At 34.1% G+C, this 25379-nt stretch overlaps 1 protein-coding gene across 2 annotated transcripts; it reads right to left on the bottom strand.

Moving 5' to 3' along the window:
* LOC105335675 (adenylate cyclase type 9) lies at positions 1-24936 on the bottom strand. Of its 2 annotated transcripts, XM_011439697.4 has the most exons (7): positions 22761-24936; positions 12315-12398; positions 11096-11241; positions 6979-7020; positions 6569-6650; positions 5001-5126; positions 1-4231 (listed from the first exon to the last, which is right to left on the bottom strand). In XM_011439697.4, exons 1-7 carry the CDS (start codon positions 24235-24237, stop codon positions 2589-2591), a joined length of 3600 nt encoding a protein of 1199 aa, XP_011437999.3. In that variant the 5' UTR covers positions 24238-24936; the 3' UTR covers positions 1-2588. The 2 variants fall into 2 exon arrangements, with proteins under 2 accessions (XP_011437999.3, XP_011438000.3); XM_011439698.4 differs by lacking the exon at positions 5001-5126 and having other exon boundaries at positions 22761-24933.
* Between the last annotated feature and the right edge of the window lie 443 nt (positions 24937-25379).

Genomic DNA, 25379 nt, shown 5'->3' with positions numbered 1-25379 from the left:
TTGAAAATTTTAGAGTTTATTCTAAAGCCTATCAGAAGCATAACAATATAAAAACTACTAATTAAAATGTGAAGTCACTTCAAACGTGTGCAATATATATATCAACCCTTATATAGAAAAAATAATGCTTTTCTATCCATCTAGTAATAAGTTTTAAAATCATCCTATGGCTTTAATGAAAATATCATATCTTTAAGGTACTACTTTCATTTCAAAACTTTACAACAGTTGGTTAAATAGATATTGCTGTTTAACCTTTCTTAAGCTAATAAATATGTAACCATCAAGGGTTAACATCAAATCTATTGAATTTTCATATATGCTTCAAATTGTTTTTAAAGTTAATGCATCAACACAATACTCTATCCCACAAACAACTGAAACACAAAAATAAGCCATAAATAATGGAAGAAAAAAGGTTTTACCCTATTATATATTTATATGAATTGTACATACAAGTTCCTGGCTACTTTTAATATCGACACAGAGTGACTAGAATGGTAAGAGCATGCAGTAAGTATCTACAGATTATAGAACTGGTATGTGGTTGGTTTGTTCTTAGTTAACAAGGTACTAATATGTAGACAACAGTTGAAATACAACAGCGAGCATTAACAGAAAACTTTTTTCTGGGTTATTGTTAAAATGAGGTCCTTATGGATCCAAACTAATTTAATTATGCTTGGCCATTTTTATGTTTTGTGTTACTTTTATTTGGTAAGTGAAAGTAAATTAAACATGTCAATCTTACTATACTTTTACTTAACAATTCCGTTGGATTCTCTCTTATTTTAGAAACTTAGACGTCTTAATTAATTAATTGTATTAATAAAATGAAGTTTAATCTGATTAGTACTTAAATTCATTGCTATGTGAATTAAATACTCAGAAAATGAACTTTCTCAGTAAGTAATTTTAAAGTAAAAGTCCCAACATCTTTTAAAATGAAATAAATTGGTGTTGTGTTATGTATAAAAGCTACCAGGTAATTTGAAATTTGATAAAGCTGTGAATATGGAGCAGGTTGTCTGCAATAAAGATGAGAGTCTGTTCTTGTAGAAAAATACTCATATTAACAAAGCAGTTGCAGCCACAAAATATGAATGACCTCTGAATTCTATTGTAAAAATATATATATAACTAAAATGAGTTAGAGAAATTCTAAAGTTATAAATATCAAGATATTTACAAGAAATAAAGAATTATAATAATTCAAAATGGTGGCCCCAAGTAACCTGTTTATATAAAAGAAATACTGGATAAAACACACAGCAAACTATGGATTTAGGATAAACGACAGTTTGGGTGCTCAAACACAGAGAAAATATAAGGAGTGTCCAAATTATTATCACAAATTAACTTATTTTTTGAAATTTGTTCAACAGTGTGTATTTTTGAAATACTAGGTTTGACCAAATGGTGAAACCAGTGAATGAAGCAATTTGAAGTTTGATAATATGTACATCATGGCTTACTTAACATGTTACAGCTCCAAAGATCCCCTACAGTACACAAAATATACCCAAAATACATAACTTACAGCAGCTTGACACACTGACACAAAGTTTTGATATAATAGTATCTACTATTTTAGGGGTTTGTTCTTTGATCAGTTTGTGGTAAAACAACAGGGTTACAAGGGTTCTCTCCAGTGTTAGTAGAGTACACTAAACCAACAGACAAACAGACTAAATACAGTACACCATGTAATATACAGAAATTGTTAGTCTCCCTACACAATAGTCACAAACACTGATCTACATTTCTAATATATTCATTACATAAGTGTCTTATTTATAGGTGTACAAAATCTTGATTAAACACACACACACACACACAACAGATGATATAATATCACTAGAAATTCAGCATTACTTTGTAGGGTGACCAGAAACACAACTGTTTAGTCACATGACAAACAACACTGGATCAGGGATAGAAATCCCCCACCTTCCACTTTACACACGCAACATGTAGGTTTTGTTTGAATATCAAAAAGTTGAACTGTTGCAGCATCAATTAATATATAGATATAAAGCAGCATACTAACCATTCTGCAGCTTCTCTACATTTTACAGCCATGGGATGCACAATGACATTTATAATGGAATCAACTGACAAAAATGGAGAATTCATATCACAATATCAAAATTTTCCATAAGTTGATTCAGGTAAAAAATGTAGAAAGAATTGTTTGCTATTTCAATGAACTTTGGTCTAAGTTTAGTTGAAAAGTATCTGAGAATATTCCTAACAACAGCATCAAGTTGTAGGTTTTTTAAATAGATTCATAAACTTGTTAATGGAGATCAACCAACTAACTACCCGTAGAAAAATCTGTCACATTTTTGTGAAAATGACAAATTCTGGAAATTCTTTCAATATCAAACACTATCACTATAAATATGTTGTTCATTTACTTCTAAAAAGGTAACATTTCCATTGAGTTCACTTGAACTGCTCAATTCTACAGACCAGCTAAAAATCTGTACAGTTTCATTTAAAAACCAATTAGAAGTACATCAAGCAACGGAACTACTAAAACCCTATAGATAAATGCAAATGCCATAATCTTCACTGCCTCCTTTTTACTCCCAATAGGCCCCTTCTTTCTTGCCCTTCAGAAGGTATGTCTTCATGTCACCTTTTCCCTTCACCTGAATAGTTCCTCTGTACTCAAATTCGAACATTTCTTCCAGGAGTTGGAGGGATGCCTCGGGAACCTGGATCCTGTCCTTGACCCCTGTGGAGTACATACGACTAGAAATGTTGACCGTGTCGCCCCAAATGTCGTACAACAGTTTGGTGGTTCCTATAACGCCGGCTGTCACTTCACCATGATTGTACCCTATGTTAAGTATGAAGTCAAAATTAAACAAGCTCTCATTGAATCTCTTCACAACTTCCTGCATCTCTATGGAGAACTCCATCAATGCAAAGAGATGGGCAGACGGATGCTTGTTGGCCATCCTGGATTGTGTGTTGAGACCAGAGGCGGCCATGAAGGTACTGGTGATAGTCTTTATTTTTTCTACATCCTTGAATCTATGTTGATTGAGCAAATCTTCATAGTCACTCACAAGTTCATTTAGCACTCTCAAATACTCCCTCCCTCCTTCATAAGACTCATCATAAAACTCATTAAAATTCACAATCGCAGCAAAAATCACTCCAACATCTTTATGGTTCTTGGAGTACTGACAATTCTCTCCTTTTAATTGTTCAGAGACATGCTTTGGAATAATGTTGTGCAGCAGCCAATCAGCTTGCTCCTTGTTCAGTTGCATCTGCTGTTTATTGGCTGAAGCCTGCTTGTCTCCATGGTAAGACAACCTATAGCTGATTTCAAATTCTCTGTTCAGGAAGAAAATTAGTACCAGTAACAGGACAATGTCCAAAATGATCTCAAATTTCAAGGGGTGGTCACCAGAAAATAGTGGTGGTAAAACGGTAGCACCTGTATCCATGACAGTTACAAACTTGGTGATGGTAATATCAGTGGTGTTGGAATAGCCGAAACTTCCATTGGTTAAAGGATTGTTTTCAGGTGCAGTTTCAAACATACACAACTGGACGTACAACAAAACCAGGATAACAACCCCTGCTAATGAGGCCACAATTGATTTGATCCAGGAACTGATCATGGTAAAGTTACAGTAGTGCAATAGAGCCATCACAATGCAGTAACAGAAGAAATAGTCCTGGGAAAGCTTGTTCATAGCGATCTCACACGACAGGTTAGAGTATACGGCTACCACTGGAATACTGGTCACCATGGCACCCATCAGGTTCCTAAAGTACCATCCCGACATCAAATGCGAACAGCTGGGGCAGGAGTCCACCTTCCTCTCTCTGTATTTAACATCAGTGAAGGCCTGAATCATACAGAGAACCTCCAAAATTAGCGAGATAATAAAGACCAGAATCCATGGCAACTGTCTCTCGAAGATCAGGAAGCAGCAGACAGACGTGATGCAGAAGACAACGAAGGAGATGATGATCTCCAGCAGGGCCTGGTAGCGGGGGGAGGACACGGTGTTCTGGTTTTTGGTATCCTCCAGGTAGTGGTCACGGTAGTCTGTCTCCATCTCCGCGTTGGTGAAGGCGAGGGTCAGGATGTTGATTGGCGGCCGGTAGAAGAACTCCTGGTTTGTTCTGTCTTCATTGATCAGGTTTATAATCTGTTTGTCGTTCATGTATTTACCATGTTCACTGTCTCTGGTGTCCTCTTCTGTGAAAACAAGAAAGAATATAACATTGTGAATTTTAGCTTAGATTCTTTTCATTTATATAATATTCTGAAATCATTTTGAATTTTCAGATGCCTACATTTGTAGATTGTCAAGAACTACTGTATACAGGGAAATATTTGCACCTTCTTTTATGTTGGAACCACATGCTTTGATTAACAGTGCATGGGTAAAGTTCAAAATGGGGCTTAATTAAAAACTGAATTAAAGTTACTTCTTTATACCCAAAATTATGTTAAGGTGATTTTAAAATGGGGCAAAATCTTTTATTTTGAAAATAAGTAGTATGCATGTTTTTTTTTTTTGCTTGTGACAAAAGCACTTGAAAACAAATAAATTTTCCAGGTAAATTGTGTGATTTTATATTAAAAATTGATTTATTATGAAAAAATTTAAATTTCATGATTTTCCTTAATTTTTAGGGCATAAATACCAATAAAATAGCAGGGGTGGGGTTCTGGGGTCCTGACCCCCCTCCCCTTTCCAGGGGAAAACTAAAATATTTTACTTTCACATATAAAATTATCTAAAATATGCTTCAGACCCCCCTCCCCCAAAATATTTTCTGGGTCCTCTTATGTGATTGATTCATTTATGCATGCGATCAAGAAATTTTAAAAATCTGTCCAATGAAACAATAATTCAAAATGTTATAGAGAGTTTGTCACAGTAATTGGATCACTTCACTCATGAAGAAGATGCCTTGAACGAGAAAATGTATGTTTATTGCATGATGTAGTGGTTAGCAACCTTTTTTGTATTTAGTGGCGCTGTTCTCTTTCATTTCATTGGTCAGTATTGTATCCACGGTGCTAACAGCAGAACCATTACCGAAATGTAAACTTGGATCAATTCTCACAAAAGTTTCAATATTCCCTGTCCAATGCAATTCTATCATTATTTTAATGAAATAACACAATAAAATTTCACCATTACTCTATACATGCATTTAAATTTACTAAATTAGGTAATGGTACATGTATTTAACACTAGTCTAGCATTTTGTAATAATTTAAAGAAAAGTTTGTGTTTATTTTCAAATTGGTTATTTTAGCTTCATTAACCTTCAAAATTGTCAGAGCAGATTTTACAATCAATTAGATATACTATTTAATTAAAAGAGTTTCTTTAATTTCATAAAATAAAATAATAACATCAAAGTATTTCTTCAGATGTTATTTCCTATTTGGAATATCTTATTAGCTCTGAAATTCATCCAGCTGACTTTATCGTACATATTTCCCTTCAAATGAACAGAAATTCAAAGCAAAACTACCGATAGTTACTACTGGTTGCTGCCTGGCATTACTAGCAAATCTGATTTTTTTTTTTTCAAACATATTTTGAGTTATCTTTCTTTGATCAAAATCAAATGATCTTCTTCACAAGGAGCAAATAAGAAGTCAATATTTCAATAAAAAAATTCACTGATTATACACGTACAAACAAAAACCCTGAACAAATGGGTCAATCTACATTCTGGTGGTTCTGTACAAATTGAAGAAAGCACCAAACTAGCAGGGTTTCACCATTTCCTAGCATAGAGTTCTTTCCCTGTAATTATTAGACAAGGTGAGCCACCTTAAAGAAAATGTGTTGAATTGATCCTTGAACTTTTTCAGGTCTAACAATTGTACACATGTCTGACTTGAAATTTAAATGTATACATGTGTTTTAGTAGAAAAAGAAATACTTCATTCCTGTTGTCTTTTTTGGAACTTGTACATGTATCACATTCAAAGTACTAGGCTCTTAAAGCATAATTTGCAAGGTTGGAACAATATAATGATAAACCATTTAATATAATTTGCCTTAGTCTACAGTGAAAAATATGCTATGTATATTCCAATTTCTTGGTTGATAAAGCCTAAAGAGTTCCAAACTATATCATATTCAAGTAACATTGGCATCTATCATAATAATTAGTTTCAGAAGATTTACCCGAGATACATCACATCAATCAAGTATGTCTAATTCAAAGAGAAGCTTTTTACCAATAAATTTTGCTGCAAGCAGAGCAATAGTTTTTGGGGGAAAAAATCAGAGTACCTGGGTAATCAAACAAGCATATTCATGAATCCCCACAAAAAAACAATTTACTGTGGTGCTATATGCTTGGTGACAATTGTACTATGTGTGCATGTTCCATACATTAAGCTATATAGATTCACAGCATATACAATGCAGGCAGACTGCAGCACTATAAAGAAATTGGTCTTGTTCATCAACAACAGCAGCTTAATAGAAGTTGCTTTTCCTGTATTTTGTTGTTTATTTTGTTCTGCAAGGAGAGATGAAGCTAGAAGCATAAGCGTTACCATTATCCTGTTCCAAAGACACATCACTAGCGCTTCTTTTCCTGCCTAAAAGGTTTTGAGTGATACCATTTGCATCAGAAGCCTGCAATGAGCATGGTACAGTTAAATTAATACAATCCGACAAAGTAAGATTATGCATAACAAATCATAGGGTAGTTTGGAAAAAAATAATTTTCATGTTTTTAATAATTGTTCAAAGTCTTTATAATGAACATCTGAAAATCTGCATTAGAGTTTTAAACATATATTCTGTCATTCTTTCTGAAATCATCAAAAAAAGTAAAATGTATGTTTTTCATTCAAAAGTAATCTGTCTCATAACATGACAGATAAATGTATATTCAAAACACAGGTTATTCAAGACAGGTATGGATCATCTGACCATGTCTCCCAAGAGACCTTGGACTTACCTTGGACTCATAATGGTTGGAAAGTCTGTGTTTCTTTGTTGTCTACAAAAAATAAAAATAAAGAATGAGTATAAAATACAGGTGTAAACCCATTAATTTTAAGTTGGATATATAATGAACATTAATTTCTTTAAACATACCAATAAATATCATTACCAGGTCTGTAATGTTTGTACTTCAAAATAATAATTTTTGCAGAGCATTAAAAACTAGAAGAGGAAATATTTCATTAAAACATATTCACAACTATTAAGTTTTTAGGACTTAATGTAAGTGTTAATAAATTTCAACATGCTTAGGATGGGAAGTAAAAAATGTATTGCTACAAATGTGTTTATCTGAATCAAAAGCTTCATTAATCCAAAAATTTTCACTTCTGACCAAATCGCCTACATTGAAGAAACATTTGGATTAAGGAATGACCAATGTGACAACATCTTAAATGATTTTCAAAAACTGAGAATCATTAAAATTCAAGTGACAAGAGAATCATTTTGATTTCTGAAGCCCACTGTATTGACCAAATCCAGCCAAATAAAGATTGCAACATGTCTGTGGATAACGGTAATTACAACGGAACCTTGTTAAGATGGTTCTATATCCACTCCAATATTGATGGAATCCTATTTATAGGAGTTTAACACTTACAGACCCTATTCTATCCTATTACTTAAGAGATTCGAAATGGCTGTGAACAAATCCCAGTTAACTCCCTTAGGATTGCATACATGGTAAACTGCACATTAGTAACCAAAACCATTGAATCCATTGGTCTTACAATTTTACTGAATCCCTAACATATTTTATCGAATACATAAAATCACAAATGATGGAAATACCTAGTAATTGAAAGTTTTATGTTCAACTATCAGGTAATATGGAAACCTCATGAAAACTGACTTCACCAAATCATCTGATAAAAAGTCTTATGCTATGTAAATTTTCTCAAAGAAGCATTCAATTAATTCAGTGACAATCATTCAATCAATACTTGAAAGATATGCAGATATTTTTCTTGTTAATGAATTCTATATTGTTTATTTAGGTTAAAACATTATCCAAATGAGAGCAATTTTCCCTAATTACAGTATTCAAATTTTGATCGCTTTTACAATTTTATGTTCAGAGATATGCTCCTTTTGTACAAAATCAATATTTTATATAGCTACGTTGAGTAATCAAAAAAACCAAAAACAAAACAAAAAAAAACCAAGTAAAAGACAAGTTAGCATGTCTGCGTCCATTTAGTTTTCACCGATAACAAAATAGACTAATAATAGGGGTCCCTAGAGATAGGACTGGGATGGAAGCCCCCACAAACCTATCTCTGACGATTGGATTTTACTCTTGGTTTACAGTCCATCGTTTGATGTATGTGCAAATTATTTTCTCTAGCTTTTCCTCCTCATATTTGATGGAATGGACGTGGAGCCCTGGAAATTTGATTTTTGGTCCGATATGTCAGGAATAAAACTGATCATTGTTGGGAGCTCAGGATAAGTTTTGATGTATTGAATGGCAACTTGCGTTCACAAACATGTTGGCTAGCATTTAATTGCTTCCTAATGGAGAAGAGTCACAGAGTAGAAAGAAGCATGCAAGGATATTGAAACCTTTGATCTCAAGTGTTCCCTGATGAAGATCAATTAGAATGGATGGCATGAGCATTAATTGGATGTTGATGAGACAGACAGCTACAGCTAGAAATGTTTCAACATGTAGTACATGTTATATCTAGAGTAAAACAAAATCATTATCTAGTGAGGGCTTATTTGGATGGGAATCTCAGAATCCTCCATTTTTCACTTCATTAATCTAGCACCTACAGGGAACATAGTGTTATGTGATCAGGAGAACTCCATTTAGGCTAGATATTCTGGCATACTCTAAAACCTGGCCTGGCCTGGCTTGGCCCCATTGGCCTTGCCTGGCCTCAAAGTTGGCCTGGCCTCACTTTTGGCCTCAAAATTGGCCTGGCCCCAAATTTTGGCCTGGCCTCAAATTTTGGCCTGGCCCCTAATTTGGCCTCTACAAAAATTTTTGGCCTCAAAGTTTAACATTTTTCTTTTTCTCATTTTTTTAGATTTTGATTGAATTTATATTGATTTCTTTTAGAAATTGAAAATTCAATGCGTTTTTGATGTTTAAAGAATAATCATATGAAAAAATATATACGACAAGTGACCGATTTTTCAAATTTGATAAATTTTAATCCATGTTTAAACACACAGAAAATTCCTAAGACATGCATGTACAGCACTGCTCTTACTATTGTTAAGGAATAGATTATGCCAATACCAAAGCCATTAACTTTAAAACTAAGAGTCGCCACCCCCCTCCCCCACTCATTTAAAAATTAAAAACATCATTTTAAGAGACAGACCTGATTGATATCCAAAACATTTGTAAACTGGTTCATAGCATTAAATTGTAATCACTGTGTAATGCACTTTAAAATTTGCAGCTTGTTTACATTACCTGTCAACACCGATCAAGCCCAAATTTCCCAGCAGAAATTCAATATCAATCTTTTCTGTCGCTAATCTGCTACATTGGGGTCAGATTAATTGCCTATCCTGTCATTTAACATTTCACACAGTCTAATTTAATTAATGGCATTTGTGAACAACTGCAACATTGCATCCTCCGATACCTTGACTCAGAGATGGCCATTAATCATCACCTCCTGGTTAGAGTAGAGTTTCATGCATGTGTTGCTTGTATATTTAGGAAACAATGGGGAATTGTCATTATCAGAATTTGAACAAAGCAAAACATTTTGTGACCTTTGGTGTTGGTTAGAACAAATATTGGCCTCTTCCAATATTTTTTCTCAAACAAGTCATTGGTAAAAGATGAGTTACATAGATTTTGTCTGATCCAGATAGCAGTTTGATCTAAATACATTGCAAAAACATGCCATGGTTATACAATGGCAGGGTAAAAATCACATTTTTAAGTTCTTAAGAATTTCAAACAGGCTGAATAAAAATCAATTAGAATGGATTACTCGACATACCTTTTGTAATAAATATACATTGTTAGTACATGTACTATATTTTCAATTGTACCTATTATTTTTAAAAGACGTTCACTATAAGACACTATAGCCACCAAGTAAGATGTTTAATATGGATTGAAAGTAAATCAATAAAAAAATCAATAAAAATCATCAAATTTGTAAAGAAAATATAAAAATAAATTTGAGGCCCAAAATTTTTGCAGAGGCCAAATTAGGGGCCAGGCCAAAATTTGAGGCCAGGCCAAAATTTTGGGCCAGGCCAATTTTGAGGCCAAAAGTGAGGCCAGGCCAACTTTGAGGCCAGGCCAGGCCAATGGGGCCAAGCCAGGCCAGGCCAGGTTTTAGAGTATGCCAGATATTCTAATTATAAAATTTATTTCTGTACCTCCTTTCAGAAACTTATTCAGATAAGAATAATTCCAACTTTTGAATGAAAGATAAGAATAAAATCATTAATAACACAAGTTATGGTTCCTCGTTCTATCAAAGTAAACTCTCACACCTGACATAAAAAATTAATTAATGCAGGCGAGCTAAAACATTAAATGATTTGACCTAGTTGCACTTGTAAGGCATGTTACAATGAATGATATGCTGGCATGATGTCATGCATATATTTATTGTAATTATTCTAATTTAAGCAGCAGTGCTGTCAGAATGGCAATTCATTATTGGTTTTGTAGTGATTAAAGTACTAATGCTTGTCATTGTTATAGCAAATAAAGTTTGAATCTAATTTCAAACCAATCGATACAAATGACATGAAGTGAAAATGACAGAAAGGGGTTTTTTTTTATCAGGCATCTTGCACAAAGATCTCCTTCATGTGCATCATTTCGCAAGTTCCTCATCAATCATCGACTCATTTCATAAAGATAGCTTTATCAATGATGTAATATGCAGGACCAACACTATCACCTGTGTGATATTTTTTTCAGAATTACATAATTTAGTCTGAAATAATAAGCTCATAGCTCTTTGAATGTTAGGTATAGAACTGGGAGAGGGGGAGAAAACATTACAATGCTTTTAGAGCAACCTGTGTTATTGCTTACAGACAGAAGATCTGTGAGTATTTGGATTGAAATATATCACCTTGTCTACATCCTCTGGATTTCCCTCGGCATGCTCCGTACTCCCATGATCCTCTTCCTGCTGGTTGCTAGATGATGGATCATTTTCTTTACTGTCCTCATCCGCCATCTGGTTCTTGTAGCCATTGATGAAGTAGGTCTTGATGACTGTAAAATCCACAGATCAAAATGTCTAACTTCATGAATCAAAAGATTTCGTGATTTTATTCTTGCCTTTTAATATTTTTTCAACAACACATGCAAGCAACATGTCAATTAAATAAACAACTGAGGCAACTAGTAAAAAAGAATCAAAACAGCAAACAGAATAGACATCCTGAAATTCAAGGAATTTTATCAAGCATCCTTAAAAGCATGAGGCCTATGGAACTTAATGATTACCTGAACATAACACTCACAAACTATGGGTCACATATGTTTTTATACATGTATAAGAAAGATGAAAGCTTAATGCTTATCTGATTTACTTGGTTCAAAATTTTTTAGAGTTTTTCCAAACATTTAATAAACAATGGGTTGCAGAATACTAAAAGTGTTTTGAAATAAAGTCAACCTTACATCATTACAGTACACTAACAAAAGAGTTCCATACTTAAACATTTTAACATCATATATTCTTTATATATATTCATACATTAAGGAAATTTGTTTTTAAAGATTCAAAAAATTTTAATTGATGCACTATAAAAAATAATTATGTAAATAACAAAATATTATTGGTCAATATAATGACTTAGCATAATGACCTTAACTACAATGAGGAATCCACAGATCACAAAATACTATATACTGTAGAAGCATATATTTGCGTAAGGTCAAAATTTCGTTGTTTTTAAACCAAATAAGATTTCGTTGGTATTTAATTTTGTCATATTGTAATCTTTTTGTATTCATTAATACTTGAGTTATAAATGCGTCATGGATTTAATTTCGTTGATTTATACTGCCAGCGAAAATAAAGAAATTAAATCCTCAACCAATATTTTTGCTTCTACAGTAGAAGATCCTTTGTTATTACCAAAAGGTATTGCTCTTAAGTCATAAGTTTCTAAAATTTAGCATGGAATGTTCCATAGTTACTTTGTTTTGACAAAAATAGCCATATACTTTATTATGAAACCCAATCCTCTTTATAACCTCCTATGCAAACAAGGATCAGATTGTTTGTCACAAATGACCGTTTTTTTTCTACATCCTCTGAATTGATTTTCCAGACCAACCTTTCTGCTCCTCTGTATGTCTGACGGCATAGGTTGATTTGCTCGTATCATATTCCTCTATCAGAACCTTATACGTCCTATTATCTGTAAGAGAATCAAAGAAAAAAAAAATTAAAAAGTTTTCAAAATACCACTTCCATGAGATCTGTCACTCATCTTTTTATATCTGACAAACTTCGGTTCGACAAAGAATGTCAGAGGACAGGTAGTAGTAGATTAATCAACAATCGAAGGGTTCGATTACCAAAATGAAATATGTATCTGACATTTCCAACAGGTGCTACCATTAATCAGAACACTCGGGAGAGTGACATCATGATGACGATCAAAGCAACCTGTCATCAGAGTTATAACAGAACACACACCTCCTTTGATTTTTAATGCATAACCTACATACAGAAAATTGAGATATTCAATGTGGGCTCCAATTAATTGATGGCCCAGTGGTAGGGGACAGTTTTTGACCTGGAATAGTGCTTTGTGATGAGCATATGCCCATTGGGTCAATTATCTTTAAGTCTTTTCCAGTGGGACTTTGAAAATTCTCTGTTGACAAGAAAAACTTCAGTGAAAGCCCGAGTGACATGTAAATTAAGAAAATTAGTTCTAGCTCTGCAATGACCATTTCACAATACATCATGTAATATGCTTATTTCTGACATAACAACATAACAAGACCATTGAGAAAATATTAAGCATACCGGTAATTTAATGGTGGTTTGCAATATACATGTACATTGTTTAGTACCCATAAAACCCCAAAACAACAGGAAAGAAAGAACTCTTTATTCAGTGGTTGAATTTTGAGAATGAGTTAAGATATATTTCCTTATCATAGACTTGACATAAAATTGTTCTAAACAGAACAGCTTACCAAGACTGAACTGTAAAATTACCACAGCAAGACTGATAGACATGATAGAAGAAACAATACATCATACCAGACAATCAAATTCCAGTATTTCTTTGCCCATCATTAAATTCCTGTATTTATTTGAAAACCAGTTCATTTAATAATAAACAACATTTCCTAACCAATACCACTGAACAATTGGAAAATATCCTGTGTCAGCAACATCCAAATCTGAATCAATTCCATGTAATGGCAAGTGATAAAATTGGTTGAGTGAGATGTTGTTAAGCGACTTCTTGAGAACCACAGTCCATTTGTTCTCATTACAGTGAGTGTCAACGACAGATTCTTTAAAACGCAGTAGAGACTTATAAAGTCTTACATTCATCCTGTGTTTCTGAAGAAGCACTTAAAAGAATTGAGTCCAATGCTCCATCATGTCAAATACTTGATCTAATGTTTTAGAGGCTGTCACCTATCAACAACGGCTAACAGACACAAAACTATCTAACACATTCAAATGGTCCAAAATTGTAAACCTCATCTGGATGCAGACTAGCTTGCTTCACAGAATTGAAAACAGTTCAGTATTTTATTATTAAAACAGATATACATGTAATATCACACAGTACAATATTTCAAACATATAAATCAAACATTTCAGAACCGGCTTTTCAAAACAAATCAGCTAGTACATGTAATTTGTTTATGGATTTAACATGGTGTTTTACATTAATACAGTATGATTTTCTGTCAAATCAATCAAACATCTCCAAACTAGTTTGTTCAATTTTATTACATAATGCAACTACGGCCTGCACTTTATCAGATATGATACCAGATATGCAAAAAAGCCAGACTAGATTTCCCCTCCTACGATTCAGGGATACTTTTTAAATGACTAATCAATACAGCAAGACACAAATTATGGAAGATAAAGCCATTGGCCTTCAAGTATCTAGCTTCCTTTAGCAAACAGAGAAATATCCTCTAAACAGATCCTTTTGAGCAAAGACAATCAATGCATTAGGATATTGTAGTTCTGTACAAAATTCCCACAAGATCTGGAATGGCCTGAGGACAGAGGGTAAAAGTGACACAGAAGGACAAGACTCGTCTCTGACAGGGTTTTAATTATGTTAACAGTTTATAGATTGCCCTGTCCTTTTCCTTCAGTCACTGAACTTAGAAACCACCTCATCATCCCTAGCAAAGCACCAATATCTCAGCAATTCCAGTTGACAAAGAAAGAAATAAACATCTATTCCTGTTACTAGGCTTATGTATCAATATAATCCCGACAGAAAGAAAACCTAACCATGTAGCATCAATCCTGGACTCAAACTCTGATTGACTTGACAGAAATTTGTTCTCTGACAACAGTTTACATTAGGCATACCATATCTTATAAACTGGTAATAATGTTATTTTTGGGGTTTCGGAAGAACCATATATGGTAAGTTTATATCGTAGTTACAATTTGAAAATTCTAAATCTATCTAGTGGTTTAATATGTGGGTGATATGGTCTTTTCAGACAGATCCAGTAGGATCAATAAAATGGCCGGGTAGCTGCCAGCTACATCAGGCATTTACATGATTTACCACTGCATTTATCATTGTTTCTACACAATTAAGAACCCCTGAGTATGCCATTTTTAGCTAGGAGACATAATCAAATGGTTTCAAATCACCATTATATCACCACATTCAAAGGGCAAAAGTTCAAATTATATGCAGTTAAACTACATTAAATGATGTTTCAAGGAACATAGTGGTAAATTCCTCTACCAACTAATGAATATACCGGTACTGTATAATGAAGTCTTCACACTAAAAGAGAAGCATCCTTTTCCTAATAGAGAAAGTTTTAAAAGGGTTTGATCATAAACATTTTTTTTTATTCTATCCTCCTCCATGATAATAGTTCTGTATTAATTATACAAATTTTTTTTATAAATATTCTGCTTTATTTTCTTTACTATAAAATAGTTCACAGCTAGATTGTTGACACCCACTTCCATGCCCCAATATGAATAAACTCGTGGTATCAACAAACATCTACAGTATCATTTTTTCTTCATATCTTTTCACTACAGGTGCTTTTGTTAAATTGTTTTAAATTAATAAAGTTTATCATGCAGTGAATCAGAGACCTCATGAAAAATCATCCCGTTTCCTTTTAAAAAATTTATTGCTTCCTCGTATGAACCTTTTATGAAAATGATTTGTTAAAACAAAGTATATTTATGTTGCTTTATATTTTCTCGCAGACCTTTTTACCTCCCCTGTAGTCTCTCATAATGAAGAAGCAGAACATTAACTGTCAGTTGAGTAAATTTATTGTCACAGTGTGGGGCTTCATTCTGGATCCCAGTAAATTAATATCTGAGGACGGTTCTACACAGCTCCGGTTCTACACAGCTCTGTCGCGGTAGGCTATCTCCTGTTTTTACTATTTCCAGACTAATCAAGAAATATTAATAACCCAAGGTGCGAAGATTCTGTCACTCACAGAAGAATGAATACCAGGACAAAGACCAATGCAATATCATCCCATGGGACCTTTTTTATGTTTTGAGCAAAGATACGTTATTGGCAGCTGGAGAGCAAATGAAGGAAGGTTTAGGATGAAAAAGAGCATCTTATGCACTACCTTACTTGTTAGTTAGGGGCATAAAAAAATCATATGAAACTGTTCCATCCAATTCTCAAAGAATATTAGAAATAAAAAATGAAAATAATCTCATCTTTATTTTAATTGGATTTCATTGGATTAAAAGAAAAAAAAGAAGCCATAATATTCATTGTCAATTGTGTTAAAAGGAACAAGGTACAAAAATTCAATATATTTTTTGGCATATTTGCATTGTAAAATATTCAGTTCATTTTGGCCTCAGCCAATCTAACTGAACAATATAATCTGAACAAGATAGTGAGGAAATAAAAATTACGGTGTATTTCCCGCATGTTATCCTTGCATTATTATTTTTACTTTTAGGTATAAGATTTAGGAAGAACGTGACACTGTTGTCCAACAAGCAATAATCTGTTCAATATAGGCAGGTGTTCCTTATAAGACCCTTTATTGTAAATGATATACTCTGTATGGGTGCATGAGGTAAAATGTCAGTAATATATGCTTTGAAAAATAATGCCAACACACAAGATTTATTCCATATTAGTTTTGGAGTCCTTATAGATCTCAAGGTAAGAAACACCTGAGACCTTTCATACACAGGGGATTAAAACTATGTTTGATTATGTAACATATTACATCGCAGGGATCAGGAAGCAGTCTGAAGTTTTCACTACCCCCTGCACCCCCCCCCCCCCCCCCCCCCCACCATCATTATATAGAAAGTCTGGCTGAGAGACTCCCAGTCCTTGATTAGCTATATCTATGAAATGGAAAGAAAAAAGTCACCAGGTGATTAACTGGTACTTTTATTCCCTTGTTCATTATATGATGCAATATTTTGATTGATATATAACTTTAAAAAAAAGAATGCCCTGTACCCCTTCCCCAAAAACGTAATTTTCACTGAATCATATGCACTTTTATTCCTTACAGAAAAATACTGGTACATATACCAGTATATAGTATAATATTTTAGTATACTGGTACATTAATTGTATTAGACAATAAGAGATGCTTTTTTGGAGTCCATGTAAGCTTATGCAAATCTATCTTAAGAAAAACTAACTTCTGGCTCCAGAAATGTATCCAATTAGATGCAGGAATATCCAATTGATGCAAAAGCTGTCATATACATTCATTATATTTATATTCACAGACAATACCTCAAACTACCCGAACTTGCTGGGAGACATTTTAAGCTAATGACACACATACCATTACCCTAATTATGAAGTGGATTCTACTTGACCAAATTGTGATGATGTCTGCTGATAATACAGGAAACTTGTTTTAAAAAATGGGCATATACTCCATACTTCCTTGTTAATGGAGACACGCCCATTTTTATCGAGCACATAAGCATAGCATCAGTGTTTTCCTTAAGAACCGGCCTTCGGAAAAATGACTGCTTCAATTAATAGAAATGCCAGTTAGATTTAAGAATAGCACTAATACAAGTTAAAAAATATTATTAATAAACCCAATATAGATGATCAAATAAACCCAATACAGAAGATCATATCCTTGAGTTTTCTCTGAACTGTTCAAATGTGCACCAGATTAACTCATTAAAGAAGATTTCATTTGCTGCGTTAAAATGTCTGCTGGTGAATGCACACTACCTTGTAAAAGGATGAACAGACACTATATGCCATCTCCCATGGATCAGTTTGTGTGAGTGTATGCCTCTCTGTATCTAGTCAATGTACAATTCATTTATCATCTACTGCATACAGAGTGTTTTTCTATTAACTGAATAAGAAGTTTTTTTTGTGAGAGCATCTTCAGAATATCATGAAGTCTGTACCGAGAAATAGGTTATCTACAAATACAAAATATCTTTATTGTTACAAAGAGGGTTCCTGAAAACTGTGCAAAGAGGTGCACATTTACACTATGTATTAGGAGAGAGAGAGAGAGAGAATATTAACAAACTGAACAAATACCGGTAGTAAAAAACATTGAGTTTCATTGTTTCCTTATAAATGGCAACTACTACTGTCTAGTTTGTTTACTGATGTAGATCAAAGAGGGGGACTAGATTTAGTACTAACGTTATATTTCTAATGCCTTTGCAAATTATCATCAAATCAAAAAAAAATCAAAATAACCTGTTTTATTATAAGGCAATGACAGTTCATTTCCCTATGAGGCCGACAGTAATTTGAAGAAAAACAAAATCATCAAACATAAAAGATAGGAGGTAGACATCAAATTACTCCATGATGTGGTAACTTCATGGCCCCACCCTTTGAGTCTTAATTACCGGTATTGATCTCTTAGTTAAAACTAATTCAAACTGGCCTCCGGAAAGCTTACAATTACCCAGCCTCCCTTGACAAAAGGTTTGAAACATGGTCTGCTATAAATACCCCTTTTAAAGCTAATTACACTTATCTTTCCCTATCTGGTTAACATTGATTTCCCTGTTCAGATCTACTCTTCTCTATTTTTAGCCATCAAAGGAATATAACTAAGCTTTCAGGCATATAACATTTTAGTGTATTGAAACAAGAAATCCTTAATTCCTACATTTATTTGTGGCCTTTTTTAGATCGGCAGCGTTTCTGTCTGAAAGGAAGGGAAAAACATTAAGAGATTTTTAAAAATCCCCGAGACTGAGATTATAAGCTGCAGTGTTATTATGTGAACGAGGTTGAACCTTTCAATCAAACTGTATTATATTGTGTTCACAAGTGGCAGTTTAAATCTAGAAATTCTGTAGGTCTTTTAATCAGTGGCACAATCATTAAAATGTGTACATATCAATGAAGTCAACTTTAAAAACTAAATGCAATCATTACGTTGTAAAGTACCCGCTACCTTAAATTTGAAAAACCTTGAATCAATATTCAATACTTTAAATATTTTTTAATAGCTCATTAAATATAGTAGTTGCATGAGTAAAATATACCAGCAATGGCACAGGCATACATTTATTTACATTCTTTTTGGAATTGATACTCTAATGTTGGATTACTGCTATTTACAGCCACACTGACACAGAAAAGACTTGTCAGTCTAATTTAAAATAAAATCACATTGACTTAGAGAGAAATCTTTTCTTCCTTCCATTTGAATATCAGAACATTTATCAAAGAACTCAGATAAAAATTTCCAATTTCTGAATAATGTGCTCAATATTGCATACACCTACGTTTTGAAAAGACATTTTTTTTGAATCTGTATATATATACTTGAATTCTTGATTACTTTTACATGTAGAAATACTGAAATAAATATTTTAGGCTAATTCACTAAATTAATTTAATAAAAAAGATCATACTTTACTAATACATGTAATTGGTAAGTAAATGAAACATAATTATAAAAATGCTAGTAAATCACTTGTAAATAAGCAGGAAAAAAAACACCTCAGGTTATCAATTTATTCAATATGCTAGATGAAGCTAACTGTTACTTAATTTGGACCAGCCAACTGCATGGATCTGAGGAATATCTGTCCACTAACTCCGATTTTAATTGATAGTGAATCCATAACTAGAAATACTGGAACATCTTACCAGGTCTGTGCATTATCAATATATGCTTGTAGGCATGCATGGTGAGATGCGATTATCATGGAGTAAAAAAATCAATTAGATGGTAAAATAAAAGCAAAAAATATTTTTGCAGTAACAATGATTTATAGTTTAATTACTGGTATATGTATCATTACAGTATGTATCTTAATAATATTAAAGCCAATATTTTCAGGGTTGAAAAAAAAGTTGGTGTGGGCAAGAATTAATTAATGGTTTGGCAAGATCATGGAATAAGCTAGGCAAATATGAGACAATATAAATGAAAACATCTATTGGTATAAAGCATGCCAATGAAAAAATTCAAATCGAATCTAGAGTACACCATTATGTTTGTTAACTTGTACAGTTCAGATCTACCTTGCCAGACTGTTGCCACTTTGACAAGATCTTCATGCTAGGCTTGAATGTAGCAGTACATGCACTATTATCAACCTTATCAGAACCTTATCCAGACATGTTCAGATAGGCTGCAGATATCTAGCTCCCTGCATTGATTTGCAACTTAATACAGGAAATGCACTTGCAAAAAAATAATATAAGTACTGCCAATATTAATATAGATTCATTGCATCCTGTAGCCATGCCAATCTAAAAGAGGCTCCTGTCTAAAAGAAAGGCCAAATCTCTGTTTTATTATCACCCCCTGGAAATAATAATACTTGAACAAAGCTGTAGAAAATATGCTGAATCCCTCATCACTGTTTGAAGAATTTTTAGCAACAATTTTTTTTTATTTTAGAAGCTCAAACATCAGAATATTTGCTGATATGTCCATAAATAATTGGCCAGCCTTGACTCTCCTCTGCCATATTTTTGTATCTTAGTTGGCAGCAGAATATTTTTTTGAATCATCTATAAATATCTCATTCACTGGCCAGTGTTCAAACCAATGAATCCAAAAAAATTCAATTCAAGTGTTAAACTTATAAAATTGCAGACATTTTCTTTCCCTCGATTTCCCCCATTCAAATGCATTTAGAGCCTTTTCAAAAGAGGTTAAAGATTTTATTGACTATCTTTCCAGCATTAGCTACTGCAGAAGTTCTCTTCATGATACTCAATCTCCATGATCACCAATATCATGAGAAATGTGAATTTAGATTCAGTTGAACATGGGGAAATTAGACCAAATGAGAAGCGATGCCTCAGTGGGTAGCCTATTCTAACATTTAAAATCAATAGACATTACTGGGAAACCTGAAATCTCTCTTCTTGTCTACTGGCCATATGGAAACAAATACCTGTAGTAATCTACTTAATTCCAATAGTCAATGACTCAACGAACACTGGTTGGTATTACCAATGTAAGCCGCACAAAAAGAAAACACTGTCTCAAGATACGATCTTTTAACACTTACAAAATGAGAATTTCGATGTAGAAGTTGCTCAACTTGAACAAACTTGACTATGTAAACATTTTTATGGCATCATGTATTTGTTCGGACTTTGAGAAGGATTTGTACATGTATGTAAATATTTTCACAATCTACCCAAAAGAAAGAATACGGTACCCAAATAAGCTAAGACTTCCCTCAATCTCTGTAAATGAATACAAATCAGAAATTTAACAACTCCAGGTACTTAGATTAAATGAAGAAAGGGGATGACATTTTTAATTTCCTCCACATCTAATATTTGCCATCAAAATCCATTTTTTCCAGGGGACCAGCTGTGACACATAACAAAGCAGATATTCATCAACTAATGCTATGTTGTCCTCTGTCTCTCTTTATGCTTTTGTTCAATGAACAGAGAGCAGGCATAACGGATTTAGAAAGTAGTTCTACCTTACAACATTCATCAAGTTAATCAATCTGGCCCAGCCCTGGATAGCAAGCTTACCTGACAAAAATAGCCTCATGATAAATGATAGCATTAATCTTGAACTTTCTCTTGACTGTTGACAAATTTGTTAGCAATTACATCTCTCTCACCTGTGCCTGATGAAGTGGAAATTGAATGTAGAAACCAAAACCCCAAAAAAGTGAGATAGAAAACAAAAAAAATATGCTGAAAAATTAATTATCAAACAATGTCTGGTTGACGCATGAATCAAACTTCTGATTCGTCAATGCACTTAAATATGAAGCAAAATATTTCCTTTTAAATCATGAATACCCTGGTACCCTGTGTATAAGTTTGTACCTTTATTGCCAAATGAACACATTAAGAAACAAAGTGCATTTAAAAACAATGTGTGAAGTGTAGGAGAACCCTTTTTATTACATAGCGTTAGATCCCATCTCCAAAACAAGATTTATCATTTTGTTGTCTGTTCTTTGTTATGTCATTCAGAAATAAAAATCTTTCATCCAGAAATACGATGTAGAATTGGCCTTGGACATCATGTTATTAACCGTTAACTGCATTCATTTAAATTTAGAAGTTTTAATGAATGAGAGGCAGATATATGTGGAGACTTGGTATCTAATTCTGTCTGGTAGCCCTGACCTGCCTAATGTACTCAACCCATTTCAATTCTTTTTTCTTGAGCGCTATCTCAAAAATTACCACTGGAAAAATGTGGATGAGAATCTACGTTACTATATCTCTAATGATTAATTAAGATTCAGACTGTTATCCGAAAGTAAATTAGTAAATACATACAAAACTCATAAAGTCATACCTCCTGTAAATCATAATTTTAAATTATTTTAATTTGCTGAGTGATGTACTAGGATTAGAGTACCTTGTAATTCTAGTTTTGAACTATATATAGATGAAACAAGAGTAGTTCTAATTAAAAATTCAAGTAAGGTATCTTTTTTTTCCTTACAAATTTTTTTTTCACTCAATTTTTCAAGAGCAACATTTTGAACACGGTTTTGAAGTAGCCATAAATGCCACACAGCTTTCTGGTACATTTTCCACCATTAATCTGTGTACAAGGGTGATGACAGCTTCATTTGTGTCAGCTTTACTAGCTCAGTCCAATATACATTGAACCCACACAATTCTATAGCCATTATTACTGGTTTGAATACAACAGATATAATGACAGGATTTTTTTTTGTATAAGCCATCTCTTCAATATGTATTTATAGTATTCAACATCAATATTTCACCTCAGAGCCATTCAACTATTTTGTCTGCTTTATACAGAATATGCAAGTCAAGTTTCCAGAATGCTTTAATTAATGAGAAAATTGTAAATATATCCGCTACTTTTCTGTGAAGGACATAAAAGACTGACATTAACAATAAAATTTACAGTGATCCAATTTGATCATATTGCCAGATATGCAGCTCTCCTTAGCTCTCAATGACTTGTCAACACAAGCCTTCAACCTATCAAAGCATGCTGTGTACTCAAGATATCAAAAGTAATGGATGGGTTCAACCGGAGTCAAGGAAACATAATTGGGAGGGGGGTTTCTTCTAAGAAATTTGACATGAAACAGTACAAACCTTGTACATCAGGCCCTTCTTCTACATCATAATCTTCTTTGTTAAGAAAACTCAGGGATGCTTCGGAGATATGGACTTTCCCAGGAAGACCACTGGACTCCATCGTATTGGCCAGTGTGACATCATTGGACCACACATCAAACTTGAACCTCTGTCTTCCGACAATTCCGCAGAGCACGGTTCCTGTGTGAACCCCCACCCTCATGTTCACCGACTCATTGTTCTCCTTGTCAAACTCCTTGATGGCGGTGATCATTCCGAGTCCCATGTTTATACAACATGTGGCATGGTCCTCTTTTGGCTGGGGACAGCCCGACACACAGTAGTAACAGTCCCCTAGGGTGCTGATCTTTTCACATCCCGAGTTTGTGCACAGAGTATCGAACCTTCCAAACAAGTCATTCAACAACCCCACTAAATGTGCTGCAGTTTTGTTGGAGCTCATTTTGGTAAAGCCGACAATGTCTGCAAACAGTATACTGACATTGTCCATAGTGTTCATGTTGAAAGGGCGAAATATGATTTCTCCCTTGACATTTTTGGACTTTGAATTGCGTTTCTTGGATCTGGATTCTTCATCTGGGTTTTGTTCCTTGTCCTGTCTTGAGGCCATCACTTCTTGGGCAACAGACGGAGGCATGAGAGAGTGGATCATCTTCTCCTTTAATCTCTTCTCATTTTTCAACTCCCTCTGAGCCAAGACAGACTGGCCGATTTTCCAGAATGTACTTCTCTGACCGACTTGAGACATTAAGAAGATATGAATACCCATAACATGGACACACAAATGCAAAAATGTTTTCCCAATTATGAATATTGGTTGCTGCATATAATCATTTCTCACTGCAACTAATACCTCATAGATAATGGAATGTGTGACTCCAAGTCCAATGGACAAAAACAAGGGCATTGGTATCACAGTATACATCATGAATAGTATTTCAATGGAGGCTGTGAAAGTCCCGACAGTGGACACAAGGGAGTTACTGTACAAAAACTGGGCTACATTTATCCCCCCACACAATAGGACTGACAGCACTATGGAGGTCAGAAGGTAGAATCTCCTGTAGAAATTGGTAAATGTAAAAACTAGAATTAATGCTATTAAAAACAGGAGGAGGAGACTAGCTATTAAAAACTCTAACCAATATGCATCCTGTCTGATTCCAAAGAAAACACTCCAGGCTAGACAAGACCCGAGAATGATGCAGAGAATTGCACGAAATCTCCGACAAGTCTGGGGAAATGACTTCTCCCACTGTTCTCGTTCTAAAATGGGCGAGTCAAATTTGGGATTCCACCAGCTACCTGAAGCTCTTTCAAACAGAATGGGCCACTTGCCACAGGCCTGTTTGTCCGATTCATTCAGTTCATTTTCCTCCATCTCCAAGTCAACACACACAGTTTTAGGGTCAATGGTGTCCATTGTAGAAAGGTAGAGATTGTCTCCTCCCTTTGTATTCCCGTTACTTGCCATTTTTTATCTAGAATTCCAAGAACATGCACTGTAAACACTCTAGGGCAGGTGCCCGCTAAGATCCATTTTATTTCGCTGTTCGTCGAGAAATGCACAGTCCATGTACATTACCTTACAGACCACGTATAATATACACATACACGCAGGTACGAGCTTTCTCAAGTCGGAGATATAATCCACATCATGAACTGTACGTTGTCCGACACCTTCCTACAATAACATATATTTGCCTATCTTTTCCGTGTTGTTGGCTCAGCGGCGCTTCGAGTTATGTCGATGAATGAGATCGAGTGTGTGTGTTTACCGAGAGTTCGTAGAGGCCGGTGTTTGAAAGCCATTAATAATTAATCCATACTACCTGTGTATACAAGAAAGTCTTAATACCATTTGCCAAGACTTGTATAAATATACGTTTTTCATCTGCTTAGATGGGGTCATGTAGAGTTGTCTCAGCATATCAAAGCGGAACAAGGTCACAATGGGGACGGACTCGGTTTTACAATCAATGTGCACAAAGTATATTCCGCAATGGGCGCACTCGATTCTGTGGATGATAAAATTCACTACCAGCTAAGAATTTTGGTTTCGTCAAGATGAATCACAGTATACCGTAAATTTCCTCAATTTTATGCACAACATACGTCCACGATTACAATCTTGTGCGGCGAGCAAATGAAATAAATTTAGTTGCTATAAATAAACATCCCGTTCTAAATTTAACTTACGTTGTGGATTTGACCTTTGTCAGCCGTGCCCCGGGCCAGTGTATCCAACGGTTGAAGTATATGAGGGTGCAAAATTTAAACAGATAAAAAAAGCAAATGTGAGACATAAATTTGCATATTTGAAGCAGCCACCCAAACAATAATGGAATTTACAAGCTCTAAAAATATTGCACATTGACACGGTGCTGAGTTTGCATATTTTGTTGAAGTTACTGATGTTTGCTACATTTAGACATGAAAAAAAAAATCAATTTAACTTCAATCTTAATTGCGATTTTTAAATAAATGAACGATATATACATTTTTTTATTTTCTTAGTAAAATATTAAATTTAAATTCAAGCTTATTGATAGAATCAGAGACAGAAATAAAATGGTATTTATGTCTCCGATAGAATACATCAGTTATGTCAGAGAC

Source organism: Magallana gigas, chromosome 2 (assembly GCF_963853765.1).
Source record: "Magallana gigas chromosome 2, xbMagGiga1.1, whole genome shotgun sequence".
NCBI lineage: Eukaryota > Metazoa > Mollusca > Bivalvia > Ostreida > Ostreidae > Magallana > Magallana gigas.
Note: the sequence above shows the minus strand (reverse complement) of the source record. Positions and strands in the feature narration are given on the sequence as shown.

What these genes read in the sequence shown, in the direction of transcription:
- LOC105335675 (XM_011439697.4), bottom strand. Translation starts at nt 24,237, where the DNA reads ATGGCAAGTAACGGGAATACAAAGGGAGGAGACAATCTCTACCTTTCT. An exon ending in ACATACAGAGGAGCAGAAAG is followed by an intron (nt 11,242 to 12,314) that starts GTTGGTCTGGAA and finishes TGGATTTTACAG; the next exon opens with TCATCAAGACCTACTTCATC. An exon ending in GTCTTTGGAACAGGATAATG is followed by an intron (nt 5,127 to 6,568) that starts GTAACGCTTATG and finishes TGCATTGGACAG; the next exon opens with GGAATATTGAAACTTTTGTG.